We start from the raw sequence: 17,737 nt of genomic DNA on the forward strand, positions 1-17,737 counted from the left end.
CAAGCACAAACTGGAGTTTAGTTGTTGCCTTTCGAGTGTCTATCGACACGGTCATTGTCCGCAGGAGCGCGACATTCATTGCCCGAGTGTCGCAAACCGTAGTCCATAGTTTTTATGATTCCAATTGCTTGCAATCTGAACAATAATCGCAAAAGTAATAACAACTTGCAAATCTGATAAATTTTGATGTTAGCTATCAGCTAGCACTTCAACACTTTCACCAAGTCCATACGAGATTATTCAAATTCAAAGTCCAAACATGGACCAAGGAAAATTGAGTAAATATATCACCTTATGACTAAGGACTTAGTCTATTTAACTTGTTTAACTCTTTCCTATCTCCCCTCTACATATAGACCCCCAAGTATCTAAGTGCAGCATATCAGCTTCATACACCAGTCTCATTTCCAAAACAGCTCCAAAAAACACAAGTTCTATTAAACGGCAGAATCCTAAAACAGAGAAAATGGTGCAAACCAAAGAGCAACTCAACGGCACTGCATCTGATTTCAAGCTAGTTGGATTTTCCAACTTTGTACACAGTAATCCAAAATCAGACCGATTCCGAGTCAAACAATTCCACCACATTGAGTTCTGGTGCACTGATGCTACTAACTCAGCTCACCGGTTCTCTTGGGGACTTGGTATGCCCATTGTCGCGAAATCTGACCTTTCCACTGGAAACTTAGTCCATGCCTCATATCTCATCCGTTCGGGTGACCTAAATTTCCTCTTTACCGCGCCTTATTCTCCTTCAATAGCTGGAAATGATCTTACACGCACTGCTTCAATCCCAACTTTCTCTCACGCAGTTTCCCGGTCCTTTACCGCTTCACATGGACTAGCTGTCCGAGCCATAGCAGTTGTAGTTGAAGACGCTGAGGCGGCTTTCAATATCAGTGTCGCAAATGGCGCCAAACCTTCTTCTTCTCCTATTAAACTCGATCACAACGTCATTCTTTCTGAGGTTCACCTCTATGGGGACGTTGTTCTTCGTTACCTCAGTTTCAATAACTCCGAGTCCACTTTCTTGCCTGGTTTTGAAGAAGTTGATGAGACTTCATCTGCTCGAGGATTGGACTTTGGACTCCGGCGTTTAGACCACGCGGTTGGAAACGTTCCCAGTGTAACCGAAGCAGTTGCTTACGTGAAACAGTTCACAGGGTTTCATGAGTTTGCTGAGTTCACAGCAGAAGATGTGGGAACAGCTGAAAGCGGGTTGAATTCAGTGGTTCTAGCGAATAACGATGAAATGGTATTGCTTCCAATGAACGAACCTGTTTATGGAACAAAGAGAAAGAGTCAGATACAAACGTATTTGGAACACAATGAAGGTGCTGGAGTTCAGCATTTGGCTTTGGTGAGTGAAGACATATTTACCACTTTAAGAGAAATGAGGAGAAGAAGTGGTGTCGGTGGATTTCAATTCATGCCTGCTCCACCACCAACTTACTATAAGAATTTAAAGAGTAGAGCTGGTGATGTTTTGACTGATGAGATGATTAAGGAGTGTGAAGAATTGGGAATTTTGGTTGATAGAGATACTCAAGGAACTTTGCTTCAGATCTTCACCAAGCCATTGGGAGATAGGTAATATGTTCTTGTCATCTATAAAAAAATACGTATATGTTCTTGTCATTGAATGATTTTTGCTTTCGTTTGTTCCTTCAAAAAATTCTTTTACAGAATGGCAAATGCTAATAACAACCTATAAAGAGTTTTGATTATGCCCACAATCCAGATATAGTCTCGTATCGGCCAAATACATAGGGCGTTCAACTCACAGGCTCACGGCCAAGTTGGACGATGCTCTAAATATAAGTGGCATCAGAGCATGCTATCTTGTCCGGCCTTTATATTATCCTAAATTTTTTCCCTTCAATAATCAAATTAATAAGTTTTTTAGATTTACAAATTACAATTGTATAACTTTTTGTATATATATGCTTATTTTCTCATCTTGTTTGTTTATTCTATTCTGCAGGCCAACAGTGTTTATTGAGATAATTCAAAGGCTGGGGTGCATGTTGAAAGATGAGGAAGGAAAAACATTCCAAAAGGGAGGATGTGGAGGATTTGGAAAGGGAAATTTCTCTGAGCTCTTCAAATCCATTGAAGAATATGAGAAAACCTTGGAGGCCAAAGTTCATACTCATGCAGGCATGCAGCATAATGAAAAATGTTTACAGGCATAATTGTATAAAAAAACTAAACCACGAGAACTCTTAGCTAGATGTTTGTTTACCCAGTCGCCAGCAAAGAATTCGCATATATATACCTATATTTCTTAATTTTGTTTTCTTATTCATAATGTCGTTCCCTTCATATTATGAAGTATTGGAGTTTGACCATTTTGTCTTTAATTGAATTTTGTTGATTATATGTTGAATCTATTCCGCTTTGTTCGTTTGATTTGTTAACCATCTTTCATGGAACCTTAAAGTAGAACGAATCGCCTTGTCATATATATAGTGAGGGTTGACTTACAAAAAATGATGTTAAGGTGAAGTTGCTTCAAGGTAATACAAATTGATTTGGAAAATAAAAGTCCATTTCAGAGAAATAATTCCTGTAGGATTAAATATTTGAAGAGAAGTTCATAAGCACCAAATAGGTGCTTAAAGTTAGATTGGGCTTGGCAGCCTTGGCTAGTGCATGTGGTTTGGGGACTGTTTGTTTGCCTAATATATATGGTGCATATAACACTGTATAAAATTAGTAAAAGAATTCCAAATTGGATCCCCAAAAACAATTTAAATATATATATAATATATCGAAAATACTGGGCAAGAATGGAGTTAATGCTCAAATAAAAAATTAATAAAAATGAATAATAATAATAATAATAAATACACATCTGCTAGTCCCTGGCTATCTGATGTATATATAGTCGACAACCGACATGCACGAAAAAAACAGATTTAATATGACCTGCAGAGGGCAAGGAAAGAATCAAGAAGTCGAGTTCAGGGTGCAGTAGTAACATTTTTCTTAGATTTGGGGGTGTGACGCCTTAGAAAAAGTTTAATTATGAAAACAGAAAAAAAGTGTCATTTAAACTTTTATGTCTATAGAGCCCTTTTGTCATTTTTATTATGTTAACAAAGTCTTTTATTAGTCTTGTTTTATAGTTTCATGCCTTTCTTGATGTATATATAAAATTCCATCTTCTCTACAAATTTGCAGTTTTAGAGAAATTTAGGTTTGACAAGTTTTTATTGGACTTGTACCTTGGTAGCACATTAACTGAATTAGAGCCTTCGAGGTTTCATATGAGACAGGTAAGGTAACGTCTTAAGAGAAAGAGCAATTCATAGTTTCAAGACTCTGTCACATTGGTACCAAAAAAAAGAAAGACTCTGTCACATGGCAAAATCACGTATCCACCAAGACAAGTGAATGGTGAAATATCATAGAGATTCTTTTTGTTTCTACAAAGCTTACTTCGAAAAAAAAATCACATGAATCATGCCTGTCGTCTTATATATTCAAAAATCAACTTTACAATATCTGAGAGATACATTATGATCTACTAATATGATATGATTGTGAGAATGATTTTAGAATTTTAGTCGTCGTGCACATATATAACTCATTACTTAATTATATGGGAAGGAACACGATTATTCTGCAAATCTGCAATGCAACTCTTCCTTGCAGTGCCAATGGTCTTAAAGTACTAAGAAGTAAATGACGGAGCATGAGGCATGAGCGCAAGAATCTCAAAGAACATTGCGGTGCCAAAAGTAGTAAGCAAAACTTTGATAAACTACATTTTGATATGGTCAGGTCAAGTGGTCAACCATAACAAGTTCATGTGTTCATCTGCAGTTCTGAAAATCTTATATGCATTTCTACCTGAACATTGGAATTTGGAAGTAGTCTCTTAGTTTTATTTTACGTTCAAGTGATTGCTTGACTCTGTCATTTGTACTAATTTATCCGACAAATCAATCATTTATTACTTAAAAGATATATATTTTTTTTCGATAAATAATTACTTAAAAGATATTTGTGTATATAATGAGCAAAATTTGCTCTTTCAATAACCTGACTTTTTTTAGATTTTGACATGTCAGCTATCATCACTCTTTCAAGTTTGAAATACACACCATAAAGTCGTATGGCGAAGGAAGCAGTGATTTAATTTGAGGTTAAATCAAATTAAATGTATTTTTTGGTAAATTGCATTTTATTTATTTAAACTTTCCAAGAAGTACAACAACAGCTAAGTCATTATAAACTATGTGAATGTTGAACTAGGCACAGAGATAGCTGTGTTGATGGCAATACAGATGGGTCTACAACATGCCATTTTAAAGGGTATATATATATATATAAATAAAATGAGCATAAAAATTTGCTCTTTCAATAACACGATTTTTTTAGATTTTGACAAGTGTTTTCTAGCACCTATGTTATCAATATCGGTTTTTTTATATCTTAATCACTCTTTCAAGTTTGATTGTTTGTTTAATTGAGGTTAAATTAAATGTTTTTTTGGTACTAATTTTTTTAAAACTTTTTTCAAGAACTGATTTAATCATTATAAACTAAAATTGAACTAGGCACGATTAATCGGTTGGTGATGACCGATTTCTCAACAAATTTTCGAGAAATTTTTTGTTATTGAAAAATATCTTAATCGCGTATTGTTTGTAATTCCCCAATTTTTACCAAAAAACTTTTTTCAAAATTAATCAAATTAGATTTTTAAACATGACCGATTATTAATAATTTTTTATTGAAAACATAATAAACACACAAAGCTAAGAGTTTATTTCTTTTCTTCTCTTAACAAATGTTAAATATACAAATTATTGTATTATATTTATAATATATATTATCTTCTCTCTCTCCTTTATTCCTTTAAATATTTAACATAATTGTTGTGTTTGACATATTTATAGTATTCTAAAATTGAGTTGATTAGATATGATCATGAAAATTTGATATTTTTTGTTGCATCTCGGATAACTATTTAAAAATATCTTGTATGATTATATTATTATATATTTTGAAAGTGCTAGATATATACATCCGATATAACCGATTAAATCGCCAATTAATCATCGATTAACTGATTAATCGCATATCGCTCATCTACCGATTAGTTTAAAAAGCTGATTTCAAGTTTACTATAAACTTTGTTAAAATGCTTGATGTAAAGAGTTTCACAGCCTTGAAAGGAATGAATGGAGTCTCATATAGTCTGAAGGGAGCTGTTTCCACAGTCGCCCACAAAATTTTGTACTTTCATTTTTATTTAATAAAGTTAACCTTACTTAGCAAAAAAATATATCTTATGTTGGTTGGAAAGTTTCTTCAATTGTATGTCATATTAAAACTCTAGTTGCAGGAATTAATGATTGCAAAATTTGTTAGATGAGGTGAACTGGGAATGTATTGGCACATGAGATTGCTTCCTCGACTATAAAAGGAGCCTCATGGACCCAACTTCCCCATAGTATTTCCAACTCTATAACTGATATTACTATGTTCTAATATATAATTAGGGTGTTGGTTATTGAAAAAAACAAAAAATAAAAGAATGCATGCCCCTACATATTTAATCCACCAAAAAGAATATGATTCCTACATATTTCATCCATAAAAAGAATCGGAATCCTATATATTTAATCCACCGAAAAAAAAGGATAGCGCATTTTTGTGCTTGATCGTTCCCTTTTCAACATCAAAAGTGCACTTTTCCTCCTCAATCGTCTCCTTTTCAACCTCAAAAGTGCTTTTATCTGTTGCAAACATGAATATTAAAAAAAGTTTTAGTACACAATAAATTGAGTTAGAAACTTACCTATAACAATTGAGAGAAAATAATTACCTTAAAATCACATATTATCATTGTTGTTTAGAATGTCAGTATGGTCAGGTCCCAAGTTTTCAGCAGTCTCGTAATAGGGGTTGCATACAAAAATAGTTAAAATTAGTACAAATCTATAGGGTTTGATCCATAAATCAAAAATAGTTAAAATTAGTACAAATCTATAGAAAAAAAAATGAGATTGAGACATAGAGTACCTAAAAGATCAATGTTGTTAATTTTGGGAAGTAGTGTAAGTGAAATTGGGAAGACAAATTTGGTAATTATGAAAGTGAATTAGGGGTACTTTGATAAAGACAAAAAAGCAACCCTCCACATGTATATATACGTCCTTTCTGAATACAACAATTTACATATTAGATTCTGATTGACTAATTGGGTGTTGTAATTAAAAAATAGCTATCAAACCTCCACGTAGACTCTACATAGGTGCCAATAGGATTTTACAATTCTAATTGCGATACAATTGTATAACCTATAAATATTCACTTTATACTTTTCAATGGAGAAGTGTAAAAAAAATAGATTTTAAACTCGGATGTCACTTAACGTGACGTCTCTCTTTAATTTAAAATGAGACGTCACTTTAAGTGACGTCCCTGTCTAGTTCTAAAGTGACGTCACTTTAATTATCACTTTATAACTAGAAAGGGACGTGCGTGATTTAAAGTGATGTCTGAAATTTTATTTGTTCGGACGTTAGTTAAAGTGTCACCCGAGCTATTTATCAACTGATAGTGAGATGAGGAATTCTTCACCTCCTCTATTAACTAATAGTCTATTACCTACGGTACGGTATACCACCCTTATTGGAAAGAGTTTTTTGACACTTAAAGTGTAAACTTTATACTCTATACAGTTTACACTCTCCATTGGAGATGTCCTAAGTAATTAGATACTCTGTACTTTTAAAAACTCAATTTTGTTTTTCTTATACAAAATCTCCAAATTTACTTATATATTGATCCAAATTACACATAGGCAACATTGAGCAAGTATATATTACAAACATATAAACTATGTTCTCTAAATGCAAATCCGATAGCCTATTGTTACAAGACTTATGGAAGACAGCATTAATCTTTTGCCTAGTGGCTATATGGAAGAATAAAAATGGGGTCTTATACAACAAGACGTCCATCATCAACACCATCATGTTTCAGGTACGGATAGTAGTTCGTAGAGCATACCATAGATAAAAAAATCATACGTTCAACTCTAGTCATGGCTTGGAACTTTGGAAGTGTTGCACTCATAGAAATATATTACCGACTAAACTAAGAAGGCAAGCATCTAGCTGATTGGATTATAATCACTAGCACATGACGAGAGGCAAACTTTGGAGTAGACATTTGCTCTAAAACTGTTGTCACCTTGGCAAAGAGGGAAAAAAATGGTGGGTTGGTACTCCTAATTTTCTACACAGGATAGAAGACAATAATATGACCTACTATAGATTTGTAAATTAGTTATCAGTTGAAATAAAGACATAATACTTGTATTAACTTTAACTCTTTTTTGAAATTTGTAACATTTTATTAATCAATACAATTATCTTTAGCAAAAACAAACAAGGAATTACAAAGAGGCCTCGCTTTGTTACTATAATCTTAAATAGTTAGCCCAACAACTGATTTGAGCCCAACGGACCAGTATACGGGCCTTTTCAAGTGAGGTTTTTTTATTGTATGACTCTTAAATAGCCCAATCATGTGAACTAAGTGAGAAGGTGTTTTACCGACACAGTAAAGTATCGTGCAAATTCATCAAATATCGTTAAATATATCGAGACATTCATGGGGTACAATACTGTTGAAATCTTTGAGAAGCTTCATTTTTTTTCCATGGCGTTCGAAACACTAATCAGACCCAGCCTCATTTCCAGACACCCCCTCATTTCTTCCATCACCATTCGTTTCAAAACAACTTCAGCACAATACGTAGACTCAAGAACAAGAGATCCAACATATGAAAAACTCATGAAAAGTTACAAAAACCTCCTCAAAGTATACTCCATTCAAGACCTCATTCTTGCAAATCCTAAAAACCCAACTTTACCCTTGGACATTCTCTCCAAACTAGCTCAAAAACTTCATTTAAACCGTGGGGCTTTGTCCTTTCTTCGTAAATATCCACATATCTTTACACTTTTCTATAATCGTTTAAAGTGTCAACCTTTTTGTAAACTAACTGAAACTGCAGCTCAAATTGTTAGGAATGAGGCTTTAGCTGTTAATGCATCGAAAGACATTGTTGTGGAGAGGTTGGTTCGGTTGCTTTTGGTGGCATCCTCAAAAGAGTTACCGCTCCGCGCGATTTTTAAAGTGTGGAGGGAGTTAGGCTTGCCGGATGATTTCGAGAAGTCGGTAATAGCTCAAAACCCTGATATTTTCATTCTTGTTAATAATGCTAATGAGCCTAATACTCATATATTGAAATTAGTAGCTAGGAATGTGGATTTTAATATGTCGAGTTCGGTTGAGAATTGGAGGAGAGAAGAATGTGGTAAGGAAGATTCCAAGTATACTGAGTCGCAAATTCGGTTTGCATTTAAACATAGTTTTCCACCTGGAATGAGATTGAGTAGAGATTTTAGGAAGTAAGGTTAAGGAATGGCAAAGTTTGGCTTATTTAGGACCATATGAGGAAGTGGGGGTGAAGAAGAAAACGCGTGCTGGTGTGAAGGGATTGGAGAAAAGAGCTGTGGGGATTGTTCATGAGTTCTTGAGTTTGACAGTGGAGAAAATGGTGGAGGTGGAGAAGATTAGTCATTTTAGGAAATGGTTTGGGATTGATTTGAATATAAGAGACTTGTTTTTGGATCACCCTGGGATTTTTTATCTATCAACCAAAGGAAATAGACATATGGTTTTCCTTAGAGAAGCTTATGAGAGAGGGTGTTTGATTGATCCGAATCCTGTTTATGATGCAAGGAGGAAGCTACTCGATCTTGTTATTATGGGACGCCGAGGGATACTTTCAGATGGATCTGAGAAGAAAAGTTTTGATAGGAGTGAGGAAGCTGGTTTACAGGAAGACGACGAGGATTAATGCTTTGAAACTGTTGAATTTGAATCGTGATTAGATTGAAGTGTAAAATTTGATTGTGGCATGAGCTGTGTTTCTTGGCATTGCTTTGTCCATGAAGGAGTAAGTTGTTGGAGAAATGGGTGCCGTGGAACTCTTTTAAGTTGGTTAGAGAAAGTCGAGTGTTCAATGATATTGACGGTCATTACTCCATCATTTGGAACATATCAGTGTACGATCTTGTTGACATTTCTTAGGTGAAAGTGAGAGGAAGGTTTCTCAAATAAATCAGCTGTAAAAGGGTCAATACTGTTAATCCTAAAATCATTGGATCCTGCGGTTCTTTTGATTAAATGAGGATGTATTGTAGGACTAATGGTGAAACCGTGAAAAGATTAACCTAGTTTCTTTAAGTAGACAAATGTTGTGGTTTGGATCCTGAAGTAACCATGTTTTGTTGGTAGTGGATATGAGAGTTGTTAGTTGGTCGGTAATTAAAGTAGCAATAGGTTGAAGGTTGCTGATATGAGTGTTACCTTTAGGGTTTTACCATTGGTGGATGCTCTCTGAAACATCTCAAACCATGAGAGGTGGCTGGTTCTCTCAGTTGAGTCAGCTCTAGCCTAATGGCACTTTACATGGATCTATACTTCTCTGTCTCTCTCTCTCCCAGGTTAATGTATTCTCTCCTGTAGCTGGTGGACCTCAAAGGAAAGAACTGCAAAGTGATAGGTACTTTTTCATTGTTGTTTCATGAACTTTCTATGTACCATACCACTCCGATAAATGGCCTTTAAAACTATAAGGTCGCAGGGTATGTTGCTTCGAAGAGTGAACAAAGACATGTACCATAGCATATCAACAGAGGATGACATTTAGGACTGGACATATCTTTATAAGCTGCTGGACTCTGGTACAAAAATGAAAAGCTAGTATTCATCTTTTTCATTTGTCATTCATGTTTAGTTTTGAAAGGGGAGGTGGGATATTTGTTTAAAGAAACATGTTTATATTTTGTTTCAGGATCATGTAAATGGAAAAGTTGAAGAATATCTTTGATGAAGGGTAGAGGAATGCATGTGCTCCATATGATGGGATTTCTGTAAGGTGAAATGCTCTCTATCTTATGAGTTTGCTCACATTAAGTGCTTTAATATCTTTGTTGAAAGGATGAATTGTACTTTATAACCTAAGTTACATTGACACAGATGCGTATATCCGTATCTGACACAGAAACGAAGTGTCCGACGTGGAGAAAAACCAAAAATTGAGGTATATTACATACAATGTGTTTGTGTCATGTCCGACACAGATTTTGTTTCTAATGTGGGCTGTCCATGTAACTTAGTTTATTAATTTTCCTATTTATGGGTTTCTTCTTGAGACCCAACTTGGTATAAATGAGATGAGATTATTTCAGTAGAATCTACTTGGATGTTGCGTATGCAGTTGCTTCTTCCGTGAGCAATAGGTGGTGTGGAAGAAATGACCATTGCGAGTTAGTGAAATGACTCTTGAAAGGAAAGTAACACCATGTACTAGGTTGTCATTAGCTTGTAGGAACCTTTGGGCTATTTTCTCATGTTCTCATGTTTTTTTTTTCATTTTTTTTTTTGGATCCCTCCACCACCCTTGTGGTAGATGGGTTTTTGTTTTTGCAACTCCCTCTACTGATCATATTCTTAGGGAGGTATTTTGAGCTTCAAGCTTTGGTTTAATATACAAGTGGAGGTTTGCCTTAACCCCAGCTTAACTTTAAAAAAAAAAATAGTCCCGATGAATAAATGAATAATGTTCCAAGGCTTATATATGTGAAATTCTAGTTGTACAGATATTACGCATCTTGGTTTTATATAGATTATAATTTTAGATTAGTTTGGGCTACCATCCAGAAAATGCCTCATACTCATTTTCCACTGTGTAGCCAATGTGGAGTTAGTATTTCAGGATGTTTATTGGTTTATTTTTCCCAAGTCACCAGTCACCACCTTCTATTCTTCTAATAGTCTTACAGTATTAGGAAACTGTCTATGCCTTCACTATACCGACCTCTGGAGTATAAAACTAGAGGTAAATGATACCCAACATGGTCTTTTACTGTTGTGCACGGTGCTTCTTGATTATGGTCATATAGATAGAGTTGACATACAATGCTAAAAGAGGATAATTGAACAGAAGGGAAAGAGTGTCAATGAAAAGTATCATTATGCCTATCACTCATGTCAGTGACCCTACTCTACTAATCTTGTAAGAAGAAACAACAATGATGACACGTCGTATAAGCCTTAAGCCTCCTTGTATCATTTGTGAATTTTGATTCCTGACTTTTCTTGGAAAAATATGTCCCAATTGGCAGAGAGTCAGCCAAAAAATTGGTAAACCGTTTTCCTGAAGTTCTCACCCTCAGAAGGACATAGTTAACTAACTTGTTTACATTGCCCAAGCTCAACATGATTATATCATGGTGATGAATACCAGAATTTTGGACTAATACATGAATAAACCATAGCTATCTCTGTAGTATTGAGGCCCTAGTTGAGTGTATGACTTTTTTTAAAAACAATTCTCCAAGTAATCCTGAATTTCTGATCCTAGTTGAACATGAGGTCATGTGGAAAATAAATCTGTAGACGCTTAGGTTAGACATTGTGAGATAAAGAAGTTACAAGTACGAAATGTTTTCCACTACTCCAAGTATCTAATATGAACAAATCCTTTTGGATTGTATCTTTTTTAGTATACTTTTTGCGGGTTTGTTTCTGTTGCCTTATATAATGTTGATTTTGGACATAAAGCTATCTGGTTTCATGAATGGCATGGGAATCAAGAAGCAATTTCTTTTGTTCTTAAGAGTATCCGTATGAATTCTTGTGTTCAAAGCATTGTGTTATATTTGGTCATCTGCTTCCTCTTTTTATGTTGTATTTGTTCCCTTTGGAAATATTGAGGTAGTCATTTCTGCAAAGGACAGTTCCCATTGTTCAATACTGTCATTTCTGCACCATTAGAACATGCATGTTCATGACATCTGTTGCAATGGAATATAAGCCCTTGTATTCTTTAATGTTTTCCAAAAAAGTACATGTTGTAGTCGATTTAGGATGCAAGAGGACTATGATCAGAGTTATAAGAATGCTTCAATACTAAGGTAAATTTGTGAGAAGGTCCTTGAAACATGTATATGGAGCTGTATTTATGGTGGTAATACGGTGTAAACGTATGACGGTGGCAATCTGATTTATTCATACTTCTCTAATTCTCTCACTGCAGAGAAAAAGGTATAGTTTGAACTAAAAAAATAAGTAAATAAGTGTATCATTGACGCAAGTGGTAATCCCTGACGTAATTGATCATTTCTAATTCATGCTTTTATCTGTGGTGTCCAGAGATGAAGCAGATAATCCCTGGCAGAATTTGCAGAGAAGGATGTTGCAGATTCAGCAGGCAAGGTAAATATTGGCTGTTGAGGTGCCTATTGTCAAAGCTCTGGGAATTGGTTGGTTAAATGTGATGCAGCTGAAGTTATATTAAAGTTTTAAAGCCTCCGTGCTAACTGAATTGGAGTTCAGATAAAAAAAGAAATTCTTGATAAACTTCATTTGTGTAACAGTTGTTTATTTAGAAGTACTCCTAGAATTCGTAATAGCCTACCTCAGAACTTAGCTAAAAGGGCCGCGGCATGACGGGCCAATGAAAATATGTTACCATTCGGCCTGTTGTAAGTTCATTTTGCTTAGACTAATATAATTTTGTCGTCGATCATTATCAGAAAAAAGTAAAAAGAAAGTAATAGCAGTATATGTTCCATCACAACCCCCAACTGCTATTGTGCATTTCCAGCCTCTTTATAGATTTTGGGCCATTGTGGCCGTTGCCTGTTAAGCACTTAAGCAGTTGGAGTTTAAGTTTGTCCATTTATAACTTAGCTTTGGGGGCAATGAATTGAACGTATGTGAGTTGCATTACGTGCACCTTTGCGCGCCTTTGCATCATGCCTTTTATCTTCCAGAACCAGTGTCATGCATGTCCCAATAGAAGAATGCTTAGTTTCAAAAAATCAGTAGACCCTCGCGAAGATCACACTCTCATTGCTGATAATTTGGACAATAGCGAGAAATCTGATCGCCTGGTAATGTTCAATGTGGTTGGAAGAGACTGCAACTTACGCGACTGCAAATCATCTACTTAGTTGGAATGTTGGATTGTCCTTCAATGTAACAGTTACAACCCTTGACACATACACGCCTCCTCTCGCAGCATATTCTTCATTCCAATAGTATCCTTTTTGTCATGTATGATCGATATGGATTAAAAGACCAAACCTAACAATGTGGAATAATTGAGAAGAACTGATGATATCAGTTTTAAGCCTAAACAGTTTGGAACTTTGGATTATGGACCACACCTTCACTTCCTAGTATGGCCATGTGTCTAAAAAACATAGGAAAATATCAACAGTACTATCAAAGATGGTCGTTATCTTGCAAAATTGGTAAAACAGCGTAAGCGTGTGAAGAATTATAAAAAAAGCGGCTTCTTAAGATTTAGCTGAAGTCACCATCGCTAAAAAGGCTAAAGCATACATTACCCAATTAAACCAAAGACTTCTGAAATGCGTTAAGTCTTCGTTGCTATTTGGGACCAGTTCATGCACTTTGTCAGTTTTGTTCCAAGCAAATTTGTCGAAATAGTTGTCTAAATGTCTAGTCATTTGCATTGTGCAACTGCTTCAATATATGCATGCACAAGCAAGCAGCTCTTGCCTGCCATTGCAAGTATTATTATTTTTCTTTTTTGATGAAAATAAACTTCATTAAGGGGATTGCTACATACACCTACCAATTCTCTCAAAACACAAACCTCACTTTAAAAAAAAAAAAAAAAAAAAAAAAAAAAATAAAAACGGACATGTTCCCAACTATCCTCAGATACGAACGGTTCGACCAAATTAATCTATTTAGTTTTGGATAGTTGATATGAACAGTTTAGTTTGTCAAAATTGGCCAATTTTTAATAATTTACTAAAAAAATTAGTTAACATTGGGACAAAATCTTTATTTTAAGATAATAATTAGAAAATCAATACTAACCATTATTTGTACACTCAAATGTTATATATTTGTTTGATGTAATTCCTTACTCCACTTTAGGTGTACATATGAGTTCAGGGTTTAAGGTTTATGACTAAGGTTATGTAAACACTATTTTTTATTTATTTCAAGTTTTATTATTGAATTCCGACTAACAAAATTATCTTTGTATGTATTTTAAATACACGACTCACTTTAGGGTTTAGAGTATATAGTGTTTATAAAAAAAAAAAAAAGTATATAGTGAAGGAAAACAACTTGGATTAGAGAATTTTTGTTAATTGATTTTTTTTCCCCTTCCATACGAAGTCTTAAATATGTTTTCGTTTATAGTTAGAGTATAAAATTTAAATTGAAATTTCCCACACAAAATTTAAAATATGAATCTAAAACACAATATTTTGGTAATTTGGTTTGTATTATTCATATTTTGTTTAATACAATATGAAAACATGAATCAGCTGGTTTGTGTTTGAAGTTAGTGATATGAAATTTGAATTGAAATTTATTGTCCAAAATTTCAAATTTTAAATTAAATTTTAATTTTTGGTGAAATCTCGAATCCCTTGTTTTGGTCAAATTGTTTCGTGGGTTTCATATTTTGTCTAACTTTTGACTTTGGAGAGGGCTTATATTCTTAGTTTTGTAAATAAAACCATAAAAATTGACTTTGTGTGATCCATGAGGAGGGGCAACCCATTCCTCCTCCACATCAGTAACCCTAGCAGTGATGTTTATACTATAGGAATCATCCACTGTAATCCATTCTGACCATGTCATTAAGGTCTCGTTTAATACAACCTGCAAATTAGGAATGACATTTTTGAATCTAACTTCATTTCTATGCCACCATATATTGTAAAACAAGCAAAAAGTATAGATGGAGATGTTATCGGAAGACAACTATCAAGATTAATATATTACTTGCTAGAGCATTCTTAATAGGATTTTGGTGATGAAAAAACACCAGTGGTATCTTAAGTTTATTGTTGAGATTATAATCCCCATATCAAGTGTCTAAATAAAGTTTTGCAATCAAATACATAAATTTTGAGGTCTCTCCACTTGTTATAAATTGGTTTTAGTTTTGACATCTAGATTCAATGTATACCCCAGTACGTAAAGAAATTTTTTCCATGCTGGCAAGACGAATAAGCACAAGTGCACAAACACTACAACTAGCTACTCATTTTTTACATTTGTCATTTTGTCCAGATATTCTCCATAGCTACTAGCAATATTATGAAAGGTTGCGCGGTGCAAAAATAGTTGCTAGTTTACCACACTGCATATTGGCTGTTTACGTGCTTTACTTCACACGGCTAGAAACTGCAGCAGAAGACTTTTGCACAAAGGAGTAAAAGCCAAATTACACGTGTGGTGGAACATAGAAGTCCACGTGAAGTTGACGGTGAAATAACGACAAAATTCTTTAGTAGCGTGTGAAACTCTTGAGTGACACGTGGTAAGTTGTGATTGGCAGGATCGTTTTCAATTAGCGCTTAAGATATGGATAAGTGTACGTGGACATCGATTAAAAAACTAACATGCGTTGCAGTAGCCTTGGGATGCGCCGAGTTGGAGTAGAAAAGCCATGAAAATAACAAGGCCAATCATTGGAGACTTTTTGGTTCTGTGACAGCAAATCAGCTTGGTGGCTTCAGGCTTTTGGCTAAGCTAGGCTTCCAAAGAATTAGGAGTTTGTCCACTAGGAATAAAACATGAAAACAAGAAGAGAAAAATGGCGAACCTCGCTCCATCATCCATAGCATTAATGGTCTAGGTACATTTTCTACCAAGATAGAGTCTAGGTACAATTTATTTTTTCCGATAATTGTCGTACATCAATATTACAACAGTAATTTGGACCAAATATGAAATAACAAGGACAATTCATGGAAGGCTATGAGAAACGGAAGAAATATTTAAATAATTCAGTTTGATAAAGAAATAAATATCATATATATCAACCAAATTTTCTTGTTGGAATTGTTTTACATTTTTCTATAAAATTTTATACAATTTTTTTTTTAACGGCAGTCTTCTCAAATCTCAAAACATGTCTTGGAAAACTATAAATTTTAGTACAATCTCGGTTGGAAGTTTCGAAGACATTGTGTTCAGCAAGAACTTAATTCACAAAAAAAAAAAAAAAAATTATCAAAAAATAATGAGCCGGACTCGATTTTAAGCTATAAGTCAGTCAATAACCGCGTGGAATGAGGACAAAATGGTGACACAATGACACCATTCGACAGACACGGAACAATTAAAAGTGTGTTAAGTACGGTACTTAATTCTCTCTAAATGACAGACACTGAGACTCAGTCCCCTATAAAAACCCCCCTCATGCATCATCCCTGCCCTCCATTCCAAAAGAAATTAAATTCAACATTCATTCATTTCAATTGTTTCCTCATTTCCCTATGGAAGAATTCCAAGAGTCTGAAGTGCTATGGCCTGATCACCACGACAACAACATTCACAAGAGAGAGTTACAAACTTTACATACGTCTTTCGAGCGCAAAATGAGTATGAAGAAAACAGATTCGACCCATTCACGTCCCATACATATACCGGAGAAAAGTATGTGTAGTTTGCAGTCTAATTGGCTGGAATATGATAGTTTTGAAGACGAGGAAGAAGAAAAAATGTTACCACCACATGAAATGTTGGCTAGGCGCCTGAATGGGAAGATGGCTTTTTCGGTTTGTACTGGAAATGGTAGAACTCTTAAAGGCCGTGATTTGAGTAAAGTCAGAAATTCTATACTTCGAAGGACTGGATTTCTTGAAGCTTGTTGATTGTTAGTTTATACTTCAGAGTTGATAGAACTCAGAACTATCTATTTTTCCAAGCACTTTTTGAATGTAAATCATACATTGTAATATATACCAAGAGGAATCAAAGGAACACTCTTTTCTTCCTATTTATTTGATTTTTATGCGAGTTTATCAATCTGATCTCTTAAATCTTAATGTCACCTATGCACTTTAGAGAAGAGGATAAATGAAGAACTAGTTCGTTTTGCCAGCTACATATTACATGTGTTTCACGTTATGTATTATTGAATTACTAAGTATAATTGAATCAATTAGTTAAAGGGTTATGTGTACGACTTTGATGGCTTTAATCTTGTTTTTTGATGTTATTACTAAAATGGAATGTAAAGACTCACATACGTGGTCTAGGAATTTAGTCATTCAAACATCACCTATAATGGAGATATGTTAGGCTGTTTTTGATGTTCTAAGCTTTGAAGTTTGTCGAAATATGTCTCAACATGAAAGTTTGATTTTTGGCCATTATGAACTTGAGGATATGATCCAGAGATTACAACATTACTTCATTGAAATTACGGTTTTAAACAAAATAACTTTCCTTTTTCTGTTCGTTCTGTATTGGATTGGAAGTTCATGGAACACTGCACATTTGAGGCCAGTTATTGGATTATACCTGCATCGGCTCACGATTATGTTTTACTTGGTATAGCTTAAGTAGAATAGGTAGTAGAGGTTGTAAGAAAACTAGGTTCCAAGATGTGTTGATCTTCTAGGAAACTGGTTGTGCTTAGGTAAGCTATAAAGTCTTACAGCATACCGTATGCACTCTGACGTCTGACCCTTGCAAAATCATAAACTCAATCCTCACACTCTACTAAACTCAAATACTCAATCTCAGTTCTTCACTGTCATTTTATCATCCATTCATTTTCCATTTTTTAATCTTTTGATAAAACGACACATGTTCAAGTGCAGATACCTTGAAATTGTGTTAC

At 34.6% G+C, this 17,737-nt stretch overlaps 1 protein-coding gene and 1 pseudogene across 2 annotated transcripts; both read left to right on the plus strand.

The window, feature by feature from the left end:
• Positions 1-353: 353 nt before the first annotated feature.
• Positions 354-2,363, plus strand: LOC147478418 (4-hydroxyphenylpyruvate dioxygenase-like). Its single transcript, XM_086582169.1, has 2 exons — positions 354-1,590; positions 1,985-2,363. Exons 1-2 carry the CDS (start codon positions 467-469, stop codon positions 2,193-2,195), a joined length of 1,335 nt encoding a protein of 444 aa, XP_086438295.1. The 5' UTR covers positions 354-466; the 3' UTR covers positions 2,196-2,363.
• A 5,309-nt stretch (positions 2,364-7,672) lies between these two features.
• On the plus strand, positions 7,673-12,582 carry LOC147478419 (protein ROOT PRIMORDIUM DEFECTIVE 1-like; annotated as a pseudogene). The gene is made up of 4 exons (XR_015208741.1): positions 7,673-9,601; positions 9,683-9,782; positions 9,893-9,976; positions 12,256-12,582. The product of XR_015208741.1 is annotated as a protein ROOT PRIMORDIUM DEFECTIVE 1-like (transcript).
• The last annotated feature ends 5,155 nt before the right edge of the window (positions 12,583-17,737 follow it).

This window comes from Coptis chinensis, chromosome 9 (genome assembly GCF_015680905.1).
Source record: "Coptis chinensis isolate HL-2020 chromosome 9, ASM1568090v1, whole genome shotgun sequence".
NCBI classification, from domain to species: domain Eukaryota; kingdom Viridiplantae; phylum Streptophyta; class Magnoliopsida; order Ranunculales; family Ranunculaceae; genus Coptis; species Coptis chinensis.

What these genes read in the sequence shown, in the direction of transcription:
- LOC147478418 (XM_086582169.1), top strand. Translation starts at nt 467, where the DNA reads ATGGTGCAAACCAAAGAGCAACTCAACGGCACTGCATCTGATTTCAAG. An exon ending in ACCAAGCCATTGGGAGATAG is followed by an intron (nt 1,591 to 1,984) that starts GTAATATGTTCT and finishes TCTATTCTGCAG; the next exon opens with GCCAACAGTGTTTATTGAGA.